Below are 19,965 nucleotides of genomic sequence, written 5' to 3'. Positions count from 1 at the left end.
AAAAAAAAAAAAAAAAAAAAAAAAAAAATTGCAGAACTCAGATCCTAGCCCGCAGAGGAATCTGAGTCTACTGGATAGGAACCCGTATTTTAACAAGATCCCCAGGGGACTCTGGTGCACTTGAAGCCTGGGACTCCCTGGCCCTGTGTTTGGGGTGTGGATTTGCCTCTTTCCCTCACTTACCTCTCTGATTTCTGGAGCAGCTCAGCTCCCTCCACCATACATTTAGGGCTGTGGTCTAGATCTGCCCCAGAGAGAGACCAGCAAAGCTCTGTATTCTCATCGCTGAGCTGAAAAACTATAACTATGCTCATCATCATGATTCTGAAGAAACAAGAGATGGTAGAATCATACTGAGGAAAGTATAATCCATTTCTGAAATTTACCATCGAAAATAGTTAAAATTAACACCACCACCACCAATAACAACAACAATAATGTCCTGTTGCTTGATTTATTTGAAATACAGCAATCCGGAAAAGTCGTCAGTGAACAGTGACTCATTCCCTGAGGGTTGTGAATAAGATTCTAAAATCACCACCCATGGTTTTCCTGCACTTTGAAGTGACAGAACAAATGACAGCAGAGATGGGCACTGTCTCCTGAGTCCAGAATGGATGACACACACACACCTCACAACAATAACATCCTCATCTAAAAACAACCTGAAAGAAGGCTATTTCTGGAATTTGCTTGTTAGTAAGCATTTGTGCACCTGTGGGCAGAGACCTAAGACCAAGATGGTTTGGGTGTTTTTGGATAGTCAATCAACAAATTTGTTGATGCCCTTTCCATGCCAGGCCCTGTTCTAAGGACATGAAGATGAATTCAACTCTCAGAGGAAAGCCCCCCACCCCTGAAGCAACAATTGGGATAACAAATGGGAAAAGCCATAAATGAGAGACAGACGAAGAGGTTAAGGGAGAAAGACTCTGGGGAAATGTCGCAAGAGGTGACCATGGAGATGATGGGTGTGAGGGGGGTTGGCCAGAAGTCAGAGGGAAGTGCACCGCACGGTGAGGGAACAGCTGGCACAAGTCCAGAGGTGGAAGCCGCTTGCAGGGTTCCTCTGGCAGGACAACAATCTAATGCTATGGAAGAAAAATTCCAGACAGGTAGCCCTTTGGATTGCCTAACAAACTACGGGAAGCTCCACAGCCCCTGACAATGCTTTGTTGGTATCTGGAAGTGTAACAGACTCTAGGTGAATGCTCTGAGCTCACTGCCCCCCAGGCACCCCCCAACCCAAGCTCAGCATCCCTCCCCACCATTGATGCTTTGCCAGTCTCATTCCTCCCCACCTTTCCCCACATGATAAATTACTCATCTTCCAGCCTCAGCTCTGGAATTGCCTTTTTCCTGAGGCTTCCACCTCACTGAAAAAACTGACCCTTCCTCTTCTCAGCATGGATGGGATGCCATGGACAGGGAATAACAAGCGGAGAGAGTGAGTTGAAAGGAAAGGGGTTGATCTTGGTTTAGGACAACTTGAGGCTGACATTCTTTTAGGAAATCCAGTCAGGGATGTCCCAAGGAAGTAAGTTTTGGCTCAAAGAAGAGAGCAGTTGCAGGTGTGTATTTGAGAGTCATCAGAAAACTGAAACAAATGCATCTACCCACCTCCCTGCTTCTTCCTCTTCTGGTAAATGAACCCAGCACCTCTACTAGATCCTGTTCCCTGCCATTATTCAAGGACAGTGCACCGGCAATTCTCCCGTCTCCTGCATCACAAACTGTCTCCTCTCCATTGGATCAATCCCATCAGGAATCTCAATTTCTTAGATTCAACAAACAATTCTTGATCCCACTTGCCTTTCCAGCAACTGCCCCATTTCTCTGCTTCTCTTGACAGTGACTCGTGGAATTATTTGTACTCTTGATCTCCAATTCTCTCTTCCAACTCCACCAAAACTGCTTTTCCCAAGATTGCCAATGACTTCTACATGGCAAACTCCATGAGTCTCCATCTTACTTGACTTTGCAGCAGAAACACTTACCTATTTCTGAGATACCACAATCTCTGGCCACTGCTTCTCAGCTTTTTCTGGTTCTGCCTCATCTTCCTTTCCCCCATGTTCTTACCATCCCAAGGCTCAGTCCTGAGACCTCTTTTCTAACTGTCTACTTGACTTCTTGATATCTAGTGGCATCTTGAATTTAGTACATCCAAAACTGAGCCCTCGATGTTCTGCTCTCCAAATTAGCTCTTCCCACAGTCTTTCTTATCTCAGTTAATAGCCATTCTCTTCTTCCAAGGCGCTCAGAACAAAAACCCTGGCATTAATAGTAATGTCAGCAAAATGACAGGGTAGGCAGCTTCACAGAAATATCAAAAACAAGCAGAAACTGTCAGAATCAACTTTGTCAGAACTTCAGAAAACAGCCAAAGGTTCACAGCAACAACTGAACACTGAATCAAGAAGAGGGTAACTTCTGACTGTAGAGTGATTACCAGGGATGGGGGCAGGCAAGAATGAGGAGTTATTGTTAAAGAAGTTTGTTTGGGTTGATTAAAAAGTTCTGGAGAGGCTAGGCATAGTGGCTCACACCTGTAATCTCAGGACTTTGGGAGCAGAGGCAGGCGGATTATCTGAAGTCAGGAGTTTGAAACCAGCCTGGCCAATATGGTGAAACCCTCTCTCTGCTGAAAAATACAAAAAAAACTAGCTGGGCATGGTGGCACATGCCTGTAGTCCCAGCTACTTGGGAGGCTGAGGCAGAGAATCTCTTGAGCCCAGGAGACGAAGGTTGCAGTGAGCTGAGATCGTACCACTGCACTCCAGCCTGTGTGACAGTGAGACTCTGGCTCAAAAAAAAAAAAAAAAGTTCTGGTGATGGACAGGGGTGATGGTTGCACAACATGAATGTGCTTCATGTCACTGAACTGCACACTTATTAATGAAAACAATTAAAATGGTAAACTTTATGTTATGTATAGTTTACCACAATAAAAATATATGATACAGGGGAAGAAAAATCTATAAGCAAACCGTGTGGCATCTTACTACTCCTTGCACTGGTCCCGGCTTGACAGCAGTCTAAAAGACATCAGCCCACATTCTATCGTGGGATCCTGGTCCCTCTTTCTAGAAAGGGCAGAGCAGACATCAAATTATTGTGTAGGTCTGCTCTAATCTGTCTCAGGGCTATTCAAAGGACAGATGCAAGGCATTTATCTCTGCTTTGCTTAATGCAGAATGTACCCAGGCCAGAAAAGTGGCAGACAGTACTCTATAAACATTATAAGGCTGACAAAAAAACCCTGCAGATGCCTGAGGCAAGAGATTTTGGCTGCAACATGTAATAGACTGCCTAAAGCCTAGAGAAAAAAAAATCCAAGGAAAGTGTTTCTTTGGGAAATTAGGGGACTCCAAAGCATACTTGCATGTGGAGGAATTTACAAAGCTTCATTAAAGACCTCAAACTTTCACTTCAGGTTTGTCCATAGGCTCGGTGGAAGTCTGCATAAGTGTTGAAGGAGAGCTAGAGAACAGAAGCAACCTGCAGACTGAGAGAGATGTTTTTGTTTGTTTAGCTTCTGTCATTCAAAGAATCTGTCAAAACACGAGTTGGTCACAAGCTAAGAAAGAGCAACTTCAGTGACCAGTGACCACACATGAAAAGGAATACAATCTTTGAAAAAATATATAGAAAAAGCCCCTAGACAAATGGACTACTACAGCCTTCAACCAAATAACCAACAAACTAAAAGCCCAGAAAAACCGGGAGGAGAGTTAAAAGACAATTATTTACATGATTTAAAAGATGAATGAATAAAACAATTACAAATCGATGTTATTGGGCACATATACATGAAGATATAATTTGTGACAACATAAATGGGGGACAAAGACATACTGGGACAGAATTTTTTGTATGCTATTGAAGTTAAGTTGGTTTCAATTCAACTGGATTGCTATAAATTTATGATGTTCAATATAACCTGCATGGTAACCACAATGAAAATATCTAAATATCTTAAAAATAAAATGAGAATAAAATTAAAACATTTCATTACAAAAAAAAAAACAAAATAAAACACCACACACACACACAAAAAATTGACCAACACAGGGATTAGGAGAAAAAAATTTTAAATAAAGAAATAAAAATGGATTATTTTTAAATATCAACACAAAAGACAGCAATGAAAAAATGCAGAATTTTAAAAAGTAAAAGACATATGAGAAACAAATATCAAATTGTAGAAGTCTCTCTTTATCAATAGTATATTAAATATAAATGGATTAAAGTTTCCAATCCAAAACAAGAGATTGGCAGAATGGATTTAAAAAGCATGATCCAATATGCTGCCTACAAAAGATTCATTGTAGATCCAAATATACAAATAGATTGTAAGTTGAATGATGGAAAAAGATCTATCCAAATGTTAATTAAAAGAAAGCTAAGATGGCTATACAGATATTCCTTGGCTTATAATGGGACCGTATCCCAATAAATTGAACCATTGTAAATCTAGACACTCTTTGACTTACAAGGAGGTTACATCCCAGTAAACCTATCATAAAGTAAAAAAAATCATAAGCTGAATTATTTTAAGTTAAAGACCATCTGTACTAATTTCAGACAAAATAGACTTTAAGTTAAAAACTGTTTCAAGAAACAAAATGGACAATATATATAGATAAAGGGGTAAATTCATCAAGAATATGTAACAATTATAAATATATGACAGGCCAGATGCGGTGGCTCATGCCTGTAATCTCAGCACTTTGGGAGGCTGAGGTGGGTGGATCACTTGAGGTCAGGAGTTTGAGACCAGCCTGGCCAACATGGTGAAACCCTGTCTCTACTAAAAATACAAAAATTAGCCTGGTGTGGTGGCAGTTGCTTATAGTCCCAGCTACTCAGGAGGCTGAGGCGCAAGAATCACTTGAACCTGGGATGCAGAGGTTGCAGTGAGCCAAGATCACAGCACTGCACTCCAGCCTGGGAAACCAAGGGAGGCTCTGTCTCTTAAAAAAAAAAAAACAAAAAACACCACACACACACACACACACACACACACACACACACACACACGGCATATATATATATATGCCACAAACAACAAAGCCCCAAAAGATAGGAGGCAAATGTTAATAAAACCAAAGGGAAAAATAGATAGTTCTAATAATAATGGAGACTTGTGGAGACATCAATACACCTCTTGCAATGATGAAGAGAGCATCTAGATAGACAATCAATAAGGAAATATAGGACTTGAACAACATTATAAACCAACTAGATCTAACAAACATATATAGAACACTCCACCCTACAATAGAATAACTTTCTTCTCAAGTGCACAGGAAACATTCCCCAGGTAGACCATATGTTAGGCCACAAAACAAGTCCCAAGAGATGTGAAAAGACTGAAATCACACAAATTATCTTCTCTGACAAAAATAGAATGAAGATAGAAATCAATAATAGAAGAAAAACTGGGAAATTCACGAATGTGGAAATTAAACAACATACTGTTAACTAATGCAGTGTGAATGTGAGAGAGAGAGAGTGTGTGTGTGTGTGTGTGTGTGTGTGTGTGCATTTGGGGGGAGTGGTGGTCAAAGAAAAAAATCCCAAGAGAAACTAGAAAATATCTTGAGATTATTTGAGATTAATGAAGAAAAAAAACCACCCAACATACCGAAATTTATGGGAAGCAGCAAAAATAGTGCTCAGAGGGAAATGTATAGCTATAAATGTCTACGTTAAAAAAGAACAACTATTTCAAATCAACAACAAAATCTTATACCCTGAAAAACCAGAGAAAGAAGAAAACCTAAATCCAAAACTAGCAAAAGGAAAGAAGGAAAGAAATAGTAAAGAATAGAGTGGAGCTAAATGAAATACAGAATAGAAAAATGGAAAAAAACAATAAAACCCAAAATTGGTTCTTTGAAAAGATCAACAAAATTGACAAACATTTAGTTAGACTGACAAATAGAGAAGAAACAAATAACTAAAAAAGAAAGAAAGAGGAAAAAAGAAAGGAAGAAAGAAATCTACGTTTCAATTGATGCGCAAAAAAAAAAAAAAGGCGTTTGACAAAATCCAGCACTCTTTTATGATGACATGTAGAAAGCTAGAAATGCTTCTCCTTTTCACCTTCTACTGTTCTCTTCCTCCCCATTCATTCTAATCCTTTCTCATTCTTCTTTGAACCTACGAGGCACATACATTCCTTGGGTCCTTTGCACTTGTTCTGTCACCTGAAACACTTTCCGTGGACGTCAGCCCAGCTACCTCTCTCGCTTCCATTTTTTGTTGTTGTTGCCTTCTCAGTAAGGTCTTCCCTGTCTAACCTATCTAAATTTTCACATACACCTTGGAATTTCACATTCTTCTTCCCTACTCATTTTATTATCATTAAGATACTATGTATTTTTAACTTATAGTTATTTCCTAGTTAGAATGTAAGCTACATAGGGCAGGTACTTTTTTAGTATTTTGTTCACTGCTATATCCCTGGTGGCTAGAACACTGCCTGAGACACATGTACTCCATAAATATTCAATGACTTAATTAATCCATACATAGGTGGAAGCTGAAGCTATAGCACAGATCAAAGTCCCAGGAAGACTGTGCAGAGTGAGAAGGGATGTAGGTTTAGTACAAACCCTGGTGAATACCACCATGCAAGAAAATAGCAGTTGATCCTGTGGAGGACTAAATAGGAGTGGTATTGAGTTGAACGAGAGTGAATTTTTTTTTTTTTACTTGCCTTGTCTCACCTTTGAAAGACAGTGAATCTTACCAAGATTATTTATGATTTCACTAACCTCGTTTCTAACTTGAACATTAAGCCTGAGATTTAATTTAACAGCATAAAAGAAAAGTAACTAAGAAAGCTCAGTGCCTATTTTAGGATGAAAAAAATTTTTTTAGAATGACTCCCTAAAATAATGCATCTCAAGGACTGAGAGGCACATTGTGTGGGACTACGAAGGAATCCACACACTGAGTGATGGTGCACACTTAGAATTGCCATCGGCTATTATATAAGGAATCTGGTAACTTCAAAAAATGTGAATCCTTACACCAAAAGAGGATCATTATGCACTGCAAATAATTCATAGTAGGTGACCAATGGTAAGTGCTAAGTAAGCATGTATTTCTCCCCAGATGCTAGAGGAACCCAGCAGTGGGGTGGGTTGAGTTCTCATCGAAGAGCTCTGGGCAGCCTAAATGAAGAAGGTGGAACTCAAGTTAGAATTTGAAGAATGGGTAAGACTTTCAAATGCAGAGCACAATGTGTATGTGGTGGGGAGGCAGGCAGGTCAGGAGAGCAAAATGGGAACATGAATCTAGAAAATGATGCTTTGGTTAAGAGCCTTAAATGCTAGATTCATACCATTGTATTAGGAAACCACTGAAGATGTTTGAGAAAAGGACATAAGGAGGTAAGACTGTTATCAGAAATGTCAAATATATTCTCTGCTCTAATAAAGCAAGATTCCAAATATTTTGTAAGTATATTAATTCATTTTGCCAGCTCCAGTTACTTAAACTTTTTGATGACTTCCCATTGTTCATAGAATAAAGACAAACACACCTTTATCACAACCTGCAAGATTCATATAGTTTGGTCCTCCCCGTTTACTCCCACCATGCTGCAGCCACTCTGGCCTGCTGGAAGTTTTCCTCCCACCATGCCTCTCCCACTACAGGGGTTTCCCATCTGCTGTCCTATCTGCCTGCACAGCTTATCTCCCTCCTTTTTGCCTAGTCAAAACCTAATTCCTCCTGTTCCTTCTGATCACAGCTCAAGCATTCCTTCCTGAGGGAAACTCTCCTCAATTTATATGCTATCATGACACTATGCATTTCTCCATCACAGCTCTTAACATTTAATATATCTAGTTTTAATTTTTGATTAACAGGTCTCCTTCACTAGACTGGATGTTCCACGAGAGTACAGGCTTTTTCCACCTAGCTGACAACTACATTTCCAATGTCGGCATAGAGAAAGAGCCCATTAACTAGCTGTTGCAAGACAGACAGAAAAGTCAGGACACCAGACAGAACCACTTGGAGAGAAGATTGCTTATTTATCAGTTTTGTTTAAGAAATCAGATAATGGCGTACTATTTCATTCCATCCTCTGCTGTTTTATGCCTTTTAGTGATGGTCCAAGCTCACAGGGCCTGTCTGGTTTAAAAAAAATAAGCAAGTATATGGTTTCAGTTACAGTACATATTTGTGAGCATGGGAGAGGGGAGAAGGCAGAGCAAGCCTTCTCACAAGTACAAATCTGATCCTGTGTTTCGTCTTCTTTTTCAATATATAGGTCATCACGACTTGCTTACTTAAAGAAGTTTATGAACCTGCAGTCAGAGGCACCAGACTTTTTTTTTCAATATCCTTTCTGGGAAAGGTCTTGCTTATACAGTGCTTTTTTTCACTTCACTTCCTCATACATGGGATTTGTGACACATAATTAAACTAAAAAACAAAAAAGAAAACCTGAATTGAGCATCTCTGTGTAAAAGCACCCAAGGCTCGTTAGCAGACATGTCAATAGTCCAGTACTGAATTCCTCCATCCTTCCAATGGCCAGTCCTGTTTGGTGGCATACACACTTCCTTCTAGAGAAGGTATTAATTCATGGCTCAGCGTGATGCCATTAGCATTTAATCTGAGTTTTAGTACATCATTTAACTTCTCTGACCCCTCAGTTTTTCACTTACAAAGTAGGAGCGGTATAATTATTGGACTCAAAAAACACTGAGCACCTAACTCTCGCTGGCCTATTTACATGTAGTGTTTCATCTCGTCTTCATAATAATCCCATGGGGTTAGAAATACTCACTTTTATTATGGAGAAACTGACTCAAAGAGGAAATGTGACTTGCTAAAATTCACATGATCAATACACAGAAGAGCCTCAGAGTCAAATCCAGACCATCTGACTACTATTTCCTTTGTACTATGTCTGCTACCTCAGCAGGCTATTGTGAGAACCTCACAGAGAAATGCAATTAAAAGCAAGTTTTCAACTATGGAGCTATACTGTTTTAATACTGCTAAGTCATTACATTAGAGGAAGAACTAGAACCTAACTTAGGATTTTAAGGGTGATGAATATTACTTTTCTCATAAGGCTAGCAGTATTTCCTGTACTTCAAAAATTCTCAATTTAAAATGAGTAAAAAGAAAATAATTGGAAAATGGGCAAGGAACCTGAATAGGTATTTCTCCCAAGATACATGAATGGCCAATATGCACATGAAAAGATGCTCATCATTAGCCATCAGAGGAAAGTAAATTAGAAGCACAATGGGGCATCATTTTATAATTCATACATGAGGATGACTATAATCAAAAAGACAAATAGCAGCAAGTGTTGGCAAGGATGTGGAGAAACTGAAACTCTCATAGACTGCTGATGAAAATGTAACATATGCAGTTCCTGTGGAAAAGAGTCTGGCACTTGCTCAGAAGGTTAAATAGTTACTGTGTGACCCAGCAATTTCACTCCGAGGTATATACCCATCAGAATTGAAAATATATGTTAAACTTGTACACAAATGTTCATAGCAGCATTATTCATAACAGCCCAAAAATGTAAATAATGCAAATATCCATCAATTGATAAATGGATAAACAAAATGTGATATATTTCACACAATGGAATGGCCATAAAAAGAAATGTAGTACTGACACATTCTACAACATGGATGAACCTTGAAAATATGCTAAGTGAAAGAAGTCACAAAAGACCACATATTATATAATTTCATTTATATAAAATGTCCAGAATAGGCAAATCCATAAAAGGCAGAAAGTAGATGAGTGGTCACCCAGGGCTGGAGTGATGGTGGTTTCAGTTCAGGGTTTCTTTTATGATTAATGAAAATGTTCTCAAATTGATTGTGGTAATGGGTTGCCCAACTCTGTGAATATACTAAAACTATTAAAACAGTATCTTTAAATGGGTGAGTTTATGGCATGTAAATATGTCAATGAAGCCCCGCTTTTCAATGAAGTCCCCCGTTTTTTAATCCTCTAAGTTCACCATAAACTGCATCTGCAATACTAGGCACTTATTAAAGTTTACTTTAAACCAAATGGATTTTTCTTATTGCTGCCTAATAGTTGTTAGAATTTTAAAAATTCTGTAGCATTTGCATCGTAATTTGTTAATATCCTTCAAAGAGATGACTTTAAATTACTTTTAATTTATGTACTTAAACATGGAATACTAATACATATAATGCTAAGACTTTCAGTAAAGGGATGTCTGAAAATCCATATTGGCATCACCATCTATCCACTTAATGAAAAAACGTAAGGATTATTCTTATTTTCTCCTATCTTCATTCCTTGTATCCACTTCATCAGCTCATCAGCAGGAAGCCCTGTTTATAAACTTCGTAAGGATAGGATTTCCTGTTTCTTCACTACCGTATCCCCAGTGCATGGAATACTACCTGTCACACAGAAGATGCTCAATTAATATTTGTTGAATAAATAAATGGATGCATGCTCTATTTGAAATTAGTACCTTTAAAAGAAAAAAATTAAAATCTCACTTGATAATTTCTTAATATTTGTAATTTTTAAAAATGTAGATGATGCCAGTTTTATTTGCCATTCCAATTGCAGAAACATATGAACGCTAAATTCTCAAGGGACACAGGTATGCTATGCTGCCAAAATATGTAAAACATAACTTTATTCAGGTTTGCTCTTGTTATTTGATCCATGAATATTTAAAAGATACTTTATTTTATAATTTTATAAAAACTTACATCTGTAAGTAATGGATTGACCATAACAGAGGGCTTAACCTGGAATACATGGATAGGCTTAGAGGCCCATGAGCCCCCAAAATTGTATGCAAAGTCTAACATGTATTTAACATGTTGCATGTGTATCTTTTGGTGAGAGTTCATAGTTTAATCAGATTTCCAAAGAAGTCTATGACCCAGAAAGTTTAAAAAATTACTTAACTAGAAACAGTCACAAAGTTTTTTAAACATGAATTTGTACAATAAAATAATATCCAACAGCTCCATCTATGGGTAAGTCACTATCACCTAGCAGAACTAGTGACAACCACCAGAGATCAGTGCATCTTACGAATGCTTGTGTTTAAATCTTCAGTGTCACTCTAGTGGGAATTTATTAACTACAGTATCACAGCTTTTCTCCCCCCGATGTAGATGCAAAAATTAGGAGACTGTTGATGAATTCTACTTACAGTACTTCAGCACCAAAAAAACTGGGCAGTTATGCTGATAAATGTATGTACAGTTCAACATTTGTCAGTCTTAAAATGCTTATTTATAGTGAAATCTATATAAAACCGTTAAAAACTTTTCTATTTACATTTTTAAAAATGAAAAGTATAGTTTCCTTTGCCACAACTTGTCAAAACTCTTACCCTCCCACCCCCTTACCCCTCTCACTCTACCCCTCTACTTGTGACAGACAGTGATCACAAGACCAAAACATATTGCTTAAACAAACTGTGTCCTAAAAAGGTAGAATGTTTAAAAACATTACATTTAGAACTGTAAATGAACTTTTTATACATTTCAAAGGGGCTTAAACAAAAGTATGTAAAAGTTATTTTCAAAGTCTCAGTCCAATGTGAATGTGCAATTTCAACGTTAAGAAAGCATCATATGAATGAATAATTTGTTTTCTTAACATAACTGAACATTTCCTTTAGGCCTGAAAATGTTTCTTTTCCTCTGCTTTGCAACGAAACATTTTCTAGTAAGTTTTCTTAAAGGAAAGTGGGGAGACGAGGACGATGGAAAGGGTACGCAATCCTGGTTTACAAGAAATTTGCCAGACGGAGTACGGCCTGCTTTGAAATGTTTACACTTAAATAAATAGAAGGCAAGTGTGCTGCTTAGAGCACAAAGGAACAATACAATAAATTAGCACACAACTGATGAGAATGCACAAGCCACCCAAAAAGCACTTCTCACTGGTTAGGGATCTGAATTCTACCATCCAACAAGGATTCTTTAATGCCAGTATTTTTCTAGGTACTTATAAACTAATTATGAACTGAGCAAATGTAAAATTTTAACCAATTCAACACTTCCAGGGATTTGCAAAAACATACAAATTTTCTAAAAACTTTTCCTGACACATCATTTCAAAATACAACTATTCACATTCCCCTTTTAGATGGTATTTTGCTCAGTAGTAACCAGCTGAGAAACATGCACAGGAAAAGTCTCTTTCCACTGCAAGACAAAACTTATCCACCGGCCATGATCCAACAGAGAAAGAAGACTAGGTCTCAAGTCACTGTAAATGTGCAGCTTTTTTTTTTTTTTTCTCATTTTTTTTTTTAAAAAAGTACATTCCCCTGTGAGTTTTATCTTGTTTTAAAATGCTGCTCCTGCAGCAATATCTTGTTGAAACACTGCTGTTTTAGGGTCCACAGCCTAAGTATGGGCAAAGTGCTCTTTTTATACATCAAAATACGAGAGTTTCCCTGGACACTTGGTAACCAAGCAGGTTTTAAAGTGCACTATTGTGTCCAAAACACTAGGACCGTTCAGCAGAGCTCTGAGAAGGGCTGGGTTCAGTTCCATCCTCCGTGCTACTGTCTATGTCCTGCTCCATTGCTGTCTCCTCGTCATCCAGCTGTTGACTAGTGAAGTTGTTTAGCTCAAGAAGCCCACTGGGCTCCACCACCACATTGGAGCTGGAGTGACAAGGAATAGCATACTGAGGAATAGCCTGGAAGAGAAGACATAGGAGAATCTTTATGGTAAGAAAAGGTAACAGAACCATTTCCCCAACAATACAAAAAAAAAAAAAAAAAAAAAAAAGAAAATGGACATTTATTAGACAACTACTACACGCCAGGCACTGTGCAAGGTGCTTTCACATATCATACTCTACTAAATCCCTGTAACGACACTATAAGGAAATGATTATTCCCACTTGCAAATGAGGAAGCCGAGAGGGTAGGTGACTTCACCAAAGTGAAGGATTTAGATTTGCCAGGATTCAAATCTAAATCTTAGGCAACTGGAAGTGATCTTTCCACTCCTTTATGGTGCCTCTTCTAACAAAGGAGGCTGAAATCTATTGCCTAATTCAAGAGACAAACTTTGAATGAAACTTTCATTTGATTATTAAGCAAATGTAAATGTACATGTAGTCAAATTTTGCCCTTTATTATCTGCAAGACGAATAGTAGTAGATGAACACTTGCTATAGACCTCTGTGTAAGTAAATACCACAGGTAGGCTGCCTTGTCAGGTTCTTTTTCCTCATCTTTATTAGACATCCTTTGAAAAGTTTTATCCGTTCATGTCATATTCTTGTTTAAAACTCTAAAATTGTTTCCTACTGTACTTCACATGCAACCAAACACCTCACCATGGCTCCCAGCCTCATGCCAAACTCTCTTGTACCTTAGTGCTTTTGTACTAGTCCTTCCCCTCTTCCTGGAATACTCTTCCTCGAAATCATGGTATAGTTGGCTCTGTCCTGACATCTTCAACTCAGTTCAAATGTTTGGAAGAAGAGCTTTTCTTCCATGACTACCAAACCAAAAGTAGTGGGTTCATCCCACCCACCCCATCTCTATTACATTCTGTTACATTTTTTGTTCATTCCATTTATCATGTTACATTGTTTCTTACTCTTAAAATGTAAGCTCCAAGAGAAGTGAACAGAGCAAAGATCTTGACAATCTTACTCACTGCTAGAAGCCCAAAGTTTTGAACAGGGCCTGGCACATAGCAGATGCTCAATAAACATCTGATGAATAAATATACATTTTTAACATTAAAAACCCCAGAACAAAGTTGAGTATCAGCACTTTGCAAATATATCTGACCAAAATAACCTTTTACTATCAAGAAAATAATGCAAGATGCCTACATATTGATTCTGGAGTTATGAAGTTCTGTTTGTTTCTGCTCTTTTCTTCCACGTAGCTGATAATAGTATAAGACTATTAGACAAGGTCAAGAAGCCTAGATTTTTAGTTCAGCTCTGTCTCTGACTTGCTGAGGGCCTCTGAGCAAGTCATTCTACTTCTTTGAGCCTTACGTTAATCTTGTGTAAAATAAGACAGTTGGATGATATACTGTGAAGATCCTTGCAGTTCTAAAAGTCTATGAATTCCACATATATAGACTTCTTTACAATAGAGGATACAGCTTCTTTACTTCCCTATTCTCAGCACTTAGCACTGTGCCTGGAACACAGTAGTTATATATATGTGGAATGAATGAATGAACAACCAACCAATGAGTAAAATACAGACTGTCCACAAAGAGCAATGCTTTTCATTCAAAGCATTTAATATCAAATCTGTTGAATTTTTATAGAGCATTCTTCTAGAACCAAAGCACTTTGTACTCAGCAAACCAATACTTCAGATCAAAGCTAAACATAACTAGTAAGACCTGAAAATGCTCTAACAATATATTAATCATGAGTATAATAATAGGAGCTATCTTTATTGAGCATTGCTCTACATAGACACTTGACCAAGTGCTTTATATACATTTTCTCACTTAATCCTCAAAACCACCCTGTAAAGTAGATGTTAATGTTTCCACTTCACAGGTAAAGAAACAGAGATACACAGGTTAATTCAGATGCCCAAACTCACAAGTACCCATAATGGGTACAGGTAGAAATCACACCTAGGAATCTGACTCCAAAAGTTTGGTTCTTAATCACTCCGCTGTCCTTAATCACTCCTCTGACACAGTATACCTAGCTAAAAGCTGGCTGAGAATTCTGTAAAGAACCTATACATTAACTACCATCCTTGATACATGAAGTGAATTACATTTTCATTCTTGTTTATGAAGTACAGAAAAATAATGCCCAAATAAGCTATTCAAAATGATTTTTAATTTCGTGAGTACAGCAATCTAAGCCCCCAGTAGGTACAATAAATTTTGGTAAAAACAGTAATAGTTACCATCTGTTAGACAATCACTATGAGCCAGGTACTGTCCTAAGTACTTAATTTTGTATAATCCTTACATCAATCCTGTAAAGTAGGCATTACTTATTCCCATTTTGCTGATAAGAAATCCAAGGCAAAATAATGTTAACCTTATTTTGGCCTTGCCCAAAATCATATAATGAATGGCAAAGCCAGAAAACCATTCTTTTCCCACCACATTTTACCTCTTTCAAAGGAAAATACAAATCACAAATCATTTTGTCAAGAAATATTTACTTCATTTACATTTGTTTTTCAAAGGGAAACAAATGACTTTAATAATTCAATGGCCATTTCTACCCGCCTTTAAGCATTTCCTCTATACTTAATTCTATCTTCACTGGTTTAATAACATTGGTCAATTTGCATTCTCCCATAGCTTGGAATCATGGCAAAGACAAAGTTTACCATAATGAATTGATGGTAAATCCTAGTCTACTCATATTTCAATAAATCCAAATTCTCAATTAACTAAAATATGCTGCTCTGATACATTCTCAGTTACATATATATTTAGAAAAAAATGACAAATGTCAAGAAAACAACCTGATACCTCGCAAGGGGTAGCCTGGACTCAGTAATTCTTTGATCTTGATATACTACACATGACAAAAGATGATTTTTAGAATCAAGGGAATGTGAGGTACCATCTATTATCAATGAATAATTCTAGTGTGTCAACTAGCCTGTACTTACCAAGGGATGACAGTAACCAAACAAGATTTTTTAATATCAATGATTGAAATAAACAGTAAAGTTCATGGTTAGTCCCAAATTAAATATAAAGCATTATTTAGAAATATTCCCTTGTCCAGGCACGGTGGCTCACACCTGTAACCCCAGCATTTTGGGAGGCTGAGGGGGGCCAATCACGAGGTCAGGAGATCCAGATCATCCTGGCTAACACGGTGAAACCCTGTCTCTACTACAAATACAAAAAATTAACTGGGTGTAGTAGCATGCGCCTGTAGTCCCAGCTACTTGGGAGCCTGGGGGACAGAGAAGACTCTGTCTCCAAAAAAAGAGAGAAATACTCCATTAGAACATGTCTCTGCAGACATTGCAGTTGAGGTTTGATTATGCTGAGTCATAAATTTGGATCAAGAACAAGAACTGTTCTTTCGAGAAAAGGGTCCCCAAAATTAACTTGAAAGAGAAGTGCAATCCAGTTACATTCCAGAATTTTTTTAGCAAAAATTGAAATATTCAAAATTTGAACCCAGGGACTTCTTATTTTCTGGGTTGACTTAATGAATTGACACATTGGCAAGTATAACTTCAAGTATAGCTTGTATCTTACAAAATCAAACTGACACATGGGTCCTTCATTGCCTTTACATTTTGCTGGGTGACAATGTCCATCAATTTTCAGATTCTCTTCCAAAAAATAAATAAATTTGTATTTTTGTAATAGATATTAAACCAAATTTGTCAAACACCATCTCAAAGATAATATCTATGTCTTCTTGCTGTCTTGGCTTGACTCTTCCTGTGTCAAGTCAAAAACATATCACACAAACCCACAACCCCCAAGATGCCCAAGATTTCTCATTTTCCTTCCAGTTCTTACCTGGATGATAATTTCTGCTGGACTCTCTTCGGCTTTCTTTTGGCCTACATTCTGAATACGCATGAACTGGCCTGTCGCAGGCACTGCTGGTGCATCAATTTTCCTTGCCGTTAGGGAAGAGCCAACAGTGGATGGACTTGAACAGGACTCTCTACATTTCTGTTGCTGGGGAGTGGAATTCGCCATCCCTGCGACCACCACGTGGGTGGACGGTAATGATCCTGCTTCACCAGTGAGCATGCTAGTGGCAAGAGCCTTCTTTGGGGGATCCACTATCATATGTTCTACATTTGTATCAATCTGAGCTTCCATCAAAGACATTTTCAAAATGTCAGACACTGCTGTCTTCTCAGAGGCCTGAATGGGAGATATGCTTGTAACTGGTGATGTCAGCTTAGGCACAGAACTGCCACCAGTTATCTTTGTAACTGTGGGAGGCTGGCGCCCCTCAAAAGTTATCTTTGTAACAGAGGATCCTTGGGTTATAATTGGCTGCTCCACCTGAAAATAAATTGGGGTTGTGTGTGTTATAGCTACATCTCTTTGAGAAAACCTAATCAAATACCCCAGACAATATGGCAAAAGAAACATTCGTGCGCTATATACTAGGAAGACAGTTTTGAAGCTCGCTGTTTTAAAAAGAGGGCTGAATAGGAAGGGTCTGGTTGCTTTTACAAAACCTAGAGAAAGAGGAGGGGTTGAAAGAACCTTTGTTCAGCCAGCCAAGGTTTATAGCAATAAAGAAAAAAATAGTCTCAGTGGCCTAGTCTTCCTTTGGGATTTATATCCCTAAACAGTACACCTTTCAACCTGGCTCAAATTATTTCATATAATCTTCTGCTTTTCAAAATAAAAAGAATATTTTTCCAATCTTTTGCTTCAAAATACATGTATATAAACATATTCTATATATATGTATTTATAATATATACATAAATATATATCACTCCAGAGCGACTGGCTTTGCTAACATAATTTTGTTTTCAATTATCCGCCAATAATTCCTCTGTAATCTAGAAGAGAAGCCTAAAAAATAAATTTAAGTAGATGGCTATGATACAAACTACAAAGAAAGATGTTCAGTGAAGTTCCTTTAAAGGCTGCTATTTACTTAGCATTATTGCCACAGGAATCAGAGTTTACGGGCATGGAAATAAATATTTTATACCAAAAAATAAAAATAATTTAAAGATATCGCTTCTATGCACTGTTGGTCAATGCTGAAGTGATTTCAGTAAAAACTGCCTGGAAAACCAAGTTCTGAATGCTATGCTTTTTTTTCTTCCTACATATTAATGCGTGCATTTCTTCCCTAATGTCAACCTTCTGATGGGGCAAAGTACTACCAGCGTAATGAGGCTTTTGGGTTTCCTCTTGCCAGGAGAAAGCACTGATAATCATGATAGGGTCGTGATGGTCTCATTTTTTTTTTTTTCCGTGAACAGAGAAGTTTAACTTTGCATGCTATCAATATTCTGTTACCTGGCTTGCCGTCTGTTTCTCTGACGAAGCTGGGAGCGACATTTGGCTCTGGGGGGTTTGGGGTTGCACGTAGATTTTTGGTTGGTTCGGAGCCTGCTGCAGTTTAGGGAGCTGCTGCGTAGTTTTCACTGCAAGCACCTGTACTACAGTTTGCGGGGGCTGTGCCATTAAGGTAGGAAGCTGCCTGTCTTTGGCCACCATGGGATGCTGTGTGTGCTGTACATCTGGCTTGGGCTGTGCTTGTTCTTGCTGGAGAGGGGTGAGTTTTTGATGTCTGATGGAAAGCTGGGGCATTTGCGGGAGTTTGTGCTGGAGCTGGTCTGCCTGCAGGTGGATGGTCTGCTTCTGTTTAGTCTGGAAGCACTGCAGAGTTTTCACTTGCAGCTGAGTCTGTTCCAGCGGGGGCTGGCTAAGTTTCTGCTGTTTAGCTGACTGTGACTGAGTCAGGGCAGATCGGTAAAACAGACCTGTCTGAGGGTCTAAAGTGTCCATCTCTTCAACCTCGCCCTCCTCAGTTCCAAGTTCCTCGCTGTGTTTGGTAAAAGCAGTGTGACTGCTTAATGCCTAAGTAAAAAAGGCACAAAGTAAGAATGAAATAAGAAAAACATCTGCATTGCTACATTTTCCTCTTAACTGAAAAAGACTTACAGGTATTGATCGACTTACGACCTATGCAACTTACGACCATTCGACTTTACGACCACAATCGCTAGCCACGACTGCTCCGCGTCTGGCAGCGCAAACGTTGCCCAGCTGGGCGTACGACAGTGTGGACCAGCTTCCGGCAGCACTACCATCTCCGCGTGCATATAGCCTACTCAACTTACAACCAAATTGTGTTATGACCGGTCTGTCGGAACCAATCATGGTCGTAAGTCGAGCACTAGCTGTAAAAGATTCATTCAAAAAATTTCAGGAGAACCTAGAAAGACCAAGAAACCTCAGGGAGCTTTAGACTGAAACTCTTGCAATTTCAACTCTCAGACATTAAGTACTTCGAAAACTGGTTTACTCACTACTATAAGAAAAGTCTTAGAGGATCCAGAACTTACAGATTAGAATAAGGTGGCCCTGCAAGCACAGTCTAATATGGAAAAAGAAGAGAAATGCTCCTTGGCTGAGGAAACAGCTGTCCGGCCAATTCATGATGTTACCCTGTCTGAAAGCAGCAACCAAGGCATGAGGTCCAGAGAAAAGCCAAGGTTCAGAGAAGCCCACTGTGGCCATGTGTACGTCCAGTGTTGTCTGGAAGGTCAGGGAGATTGTCTGAGACCCATGCCTGTCCCAGTCCCCACAGAGAGCCCCCTGCACGGGTGGAGGTCATTCTTCAGGCTTCACCAAGGTCTGCAGGAAGCATCTCTCGACTAGCATTCCTCACTCCTTTGCTCAGCTCCCAGGCCCACCAGACAATAGCATCCTAGAGCCCTGGCTCCCAGGAGGGAAGGAGATGGAGGAGGGGATAAGAGCATTCCTGTTAGTAGAAAGGAGAGTGCTCAGTGTCAGTGCTCGGTGTTGTGAGGAGGCATCATCTTGAGTGACAGGTTAGGGTCAGCCTGTCAGACCTCTCTAGGTGTCTGGAGAAAGGACAGTGTCAGGACCTGCCAGGAGAGGGCCAGACTCCAGGCTGAGACCTGCCACCCAACAAAACCTTCAGCCAGTTGGCTTCCCTCAGTGACATAACAAGATCCAACCTATTCCCTACCTTCCTATTGCCTTATCATATGCAACACTTAAATTCTAAACTATAAGATTTTGAGATTCAACTGTAATTCTCCCCTATACCATAATGACTTTGCACATACAGCCTTTCAATTCAACATTTTTCATTGCCTTTCTTTCAAGTAGTTTGCCTACAATTAGATTCATCACCATGTGAATGATGGTGACTTATGTGACTACTACTAATAAGTCATGCTTTAATCACGATATCCATGACATAACTATTTAACTGAGGCAGTTC

The 19,965-nt window shown here is 38.8% G+C and overlaps 1 protein-coding gene across 10 annotated transcripts in view; it reads right to left on the bottom strand.

Annotated features, from left to right (window-relative positions):
* Positions 1–10,574: 10,574 nt before the first annotated feature.
* Positions 10,575–19,965, bottom strand: part of EMSY (EMSY transcriptional repressor, BRCA2 interacting) — a 105,757-nt gene continuing 96,366 nt past the window's right edge. For 4 of the 10 annotated variants that reach the window (XM_017533032.2, XM_017533040.2, XM_017533035.2 and 1 more), the window contains 3 exons: positions 18,006–18,569; positions 16,524–17,024; positions 10,654–12,714 (listed from right to left, as the gene is read on the bottom strand). In XM_017533032.2, coding sequence (XP_017388521.1) covers positions 12,520–12,714; positions 16,524–17,024; positions 18,006–18,569 — 1,260 coding nt within the window. In that variant the 3' untranslated portion in view covers positions 10,654–12,519. Of the gene's footprint in view, positions 12,715–16,523; positions 17,025–18,005; positions 18,570–19,965 lie in introns of all 10 variants that reach the window. The other 6 variants (XM_017533037.2, XM_017533036.2, XM_017533038.2 and 3 more) reach the window with 3 other exon arrangements.

This window comes from Cebus imitator, unplaced genomic scaffold (genome assembly GCF_001604975.1).
Source record: "Cebus imitator isolate Cc_AM_T3 unplaced genomic scaffold, Cebus_imitator-1.0 Scaffold79, whole genome shotgun sequence".
In the NCBI taxonomy this organism is placed as follows: Eukaryota; Metazoa; Chordata; class Mammalia; order Primates; family Cebidae; genus Cebus; species Cebus imitator.
Note: the sequence above shows the minus strand (reverse complement) of the source record. Positions and strands in the feature narration are given on the sequence as shown.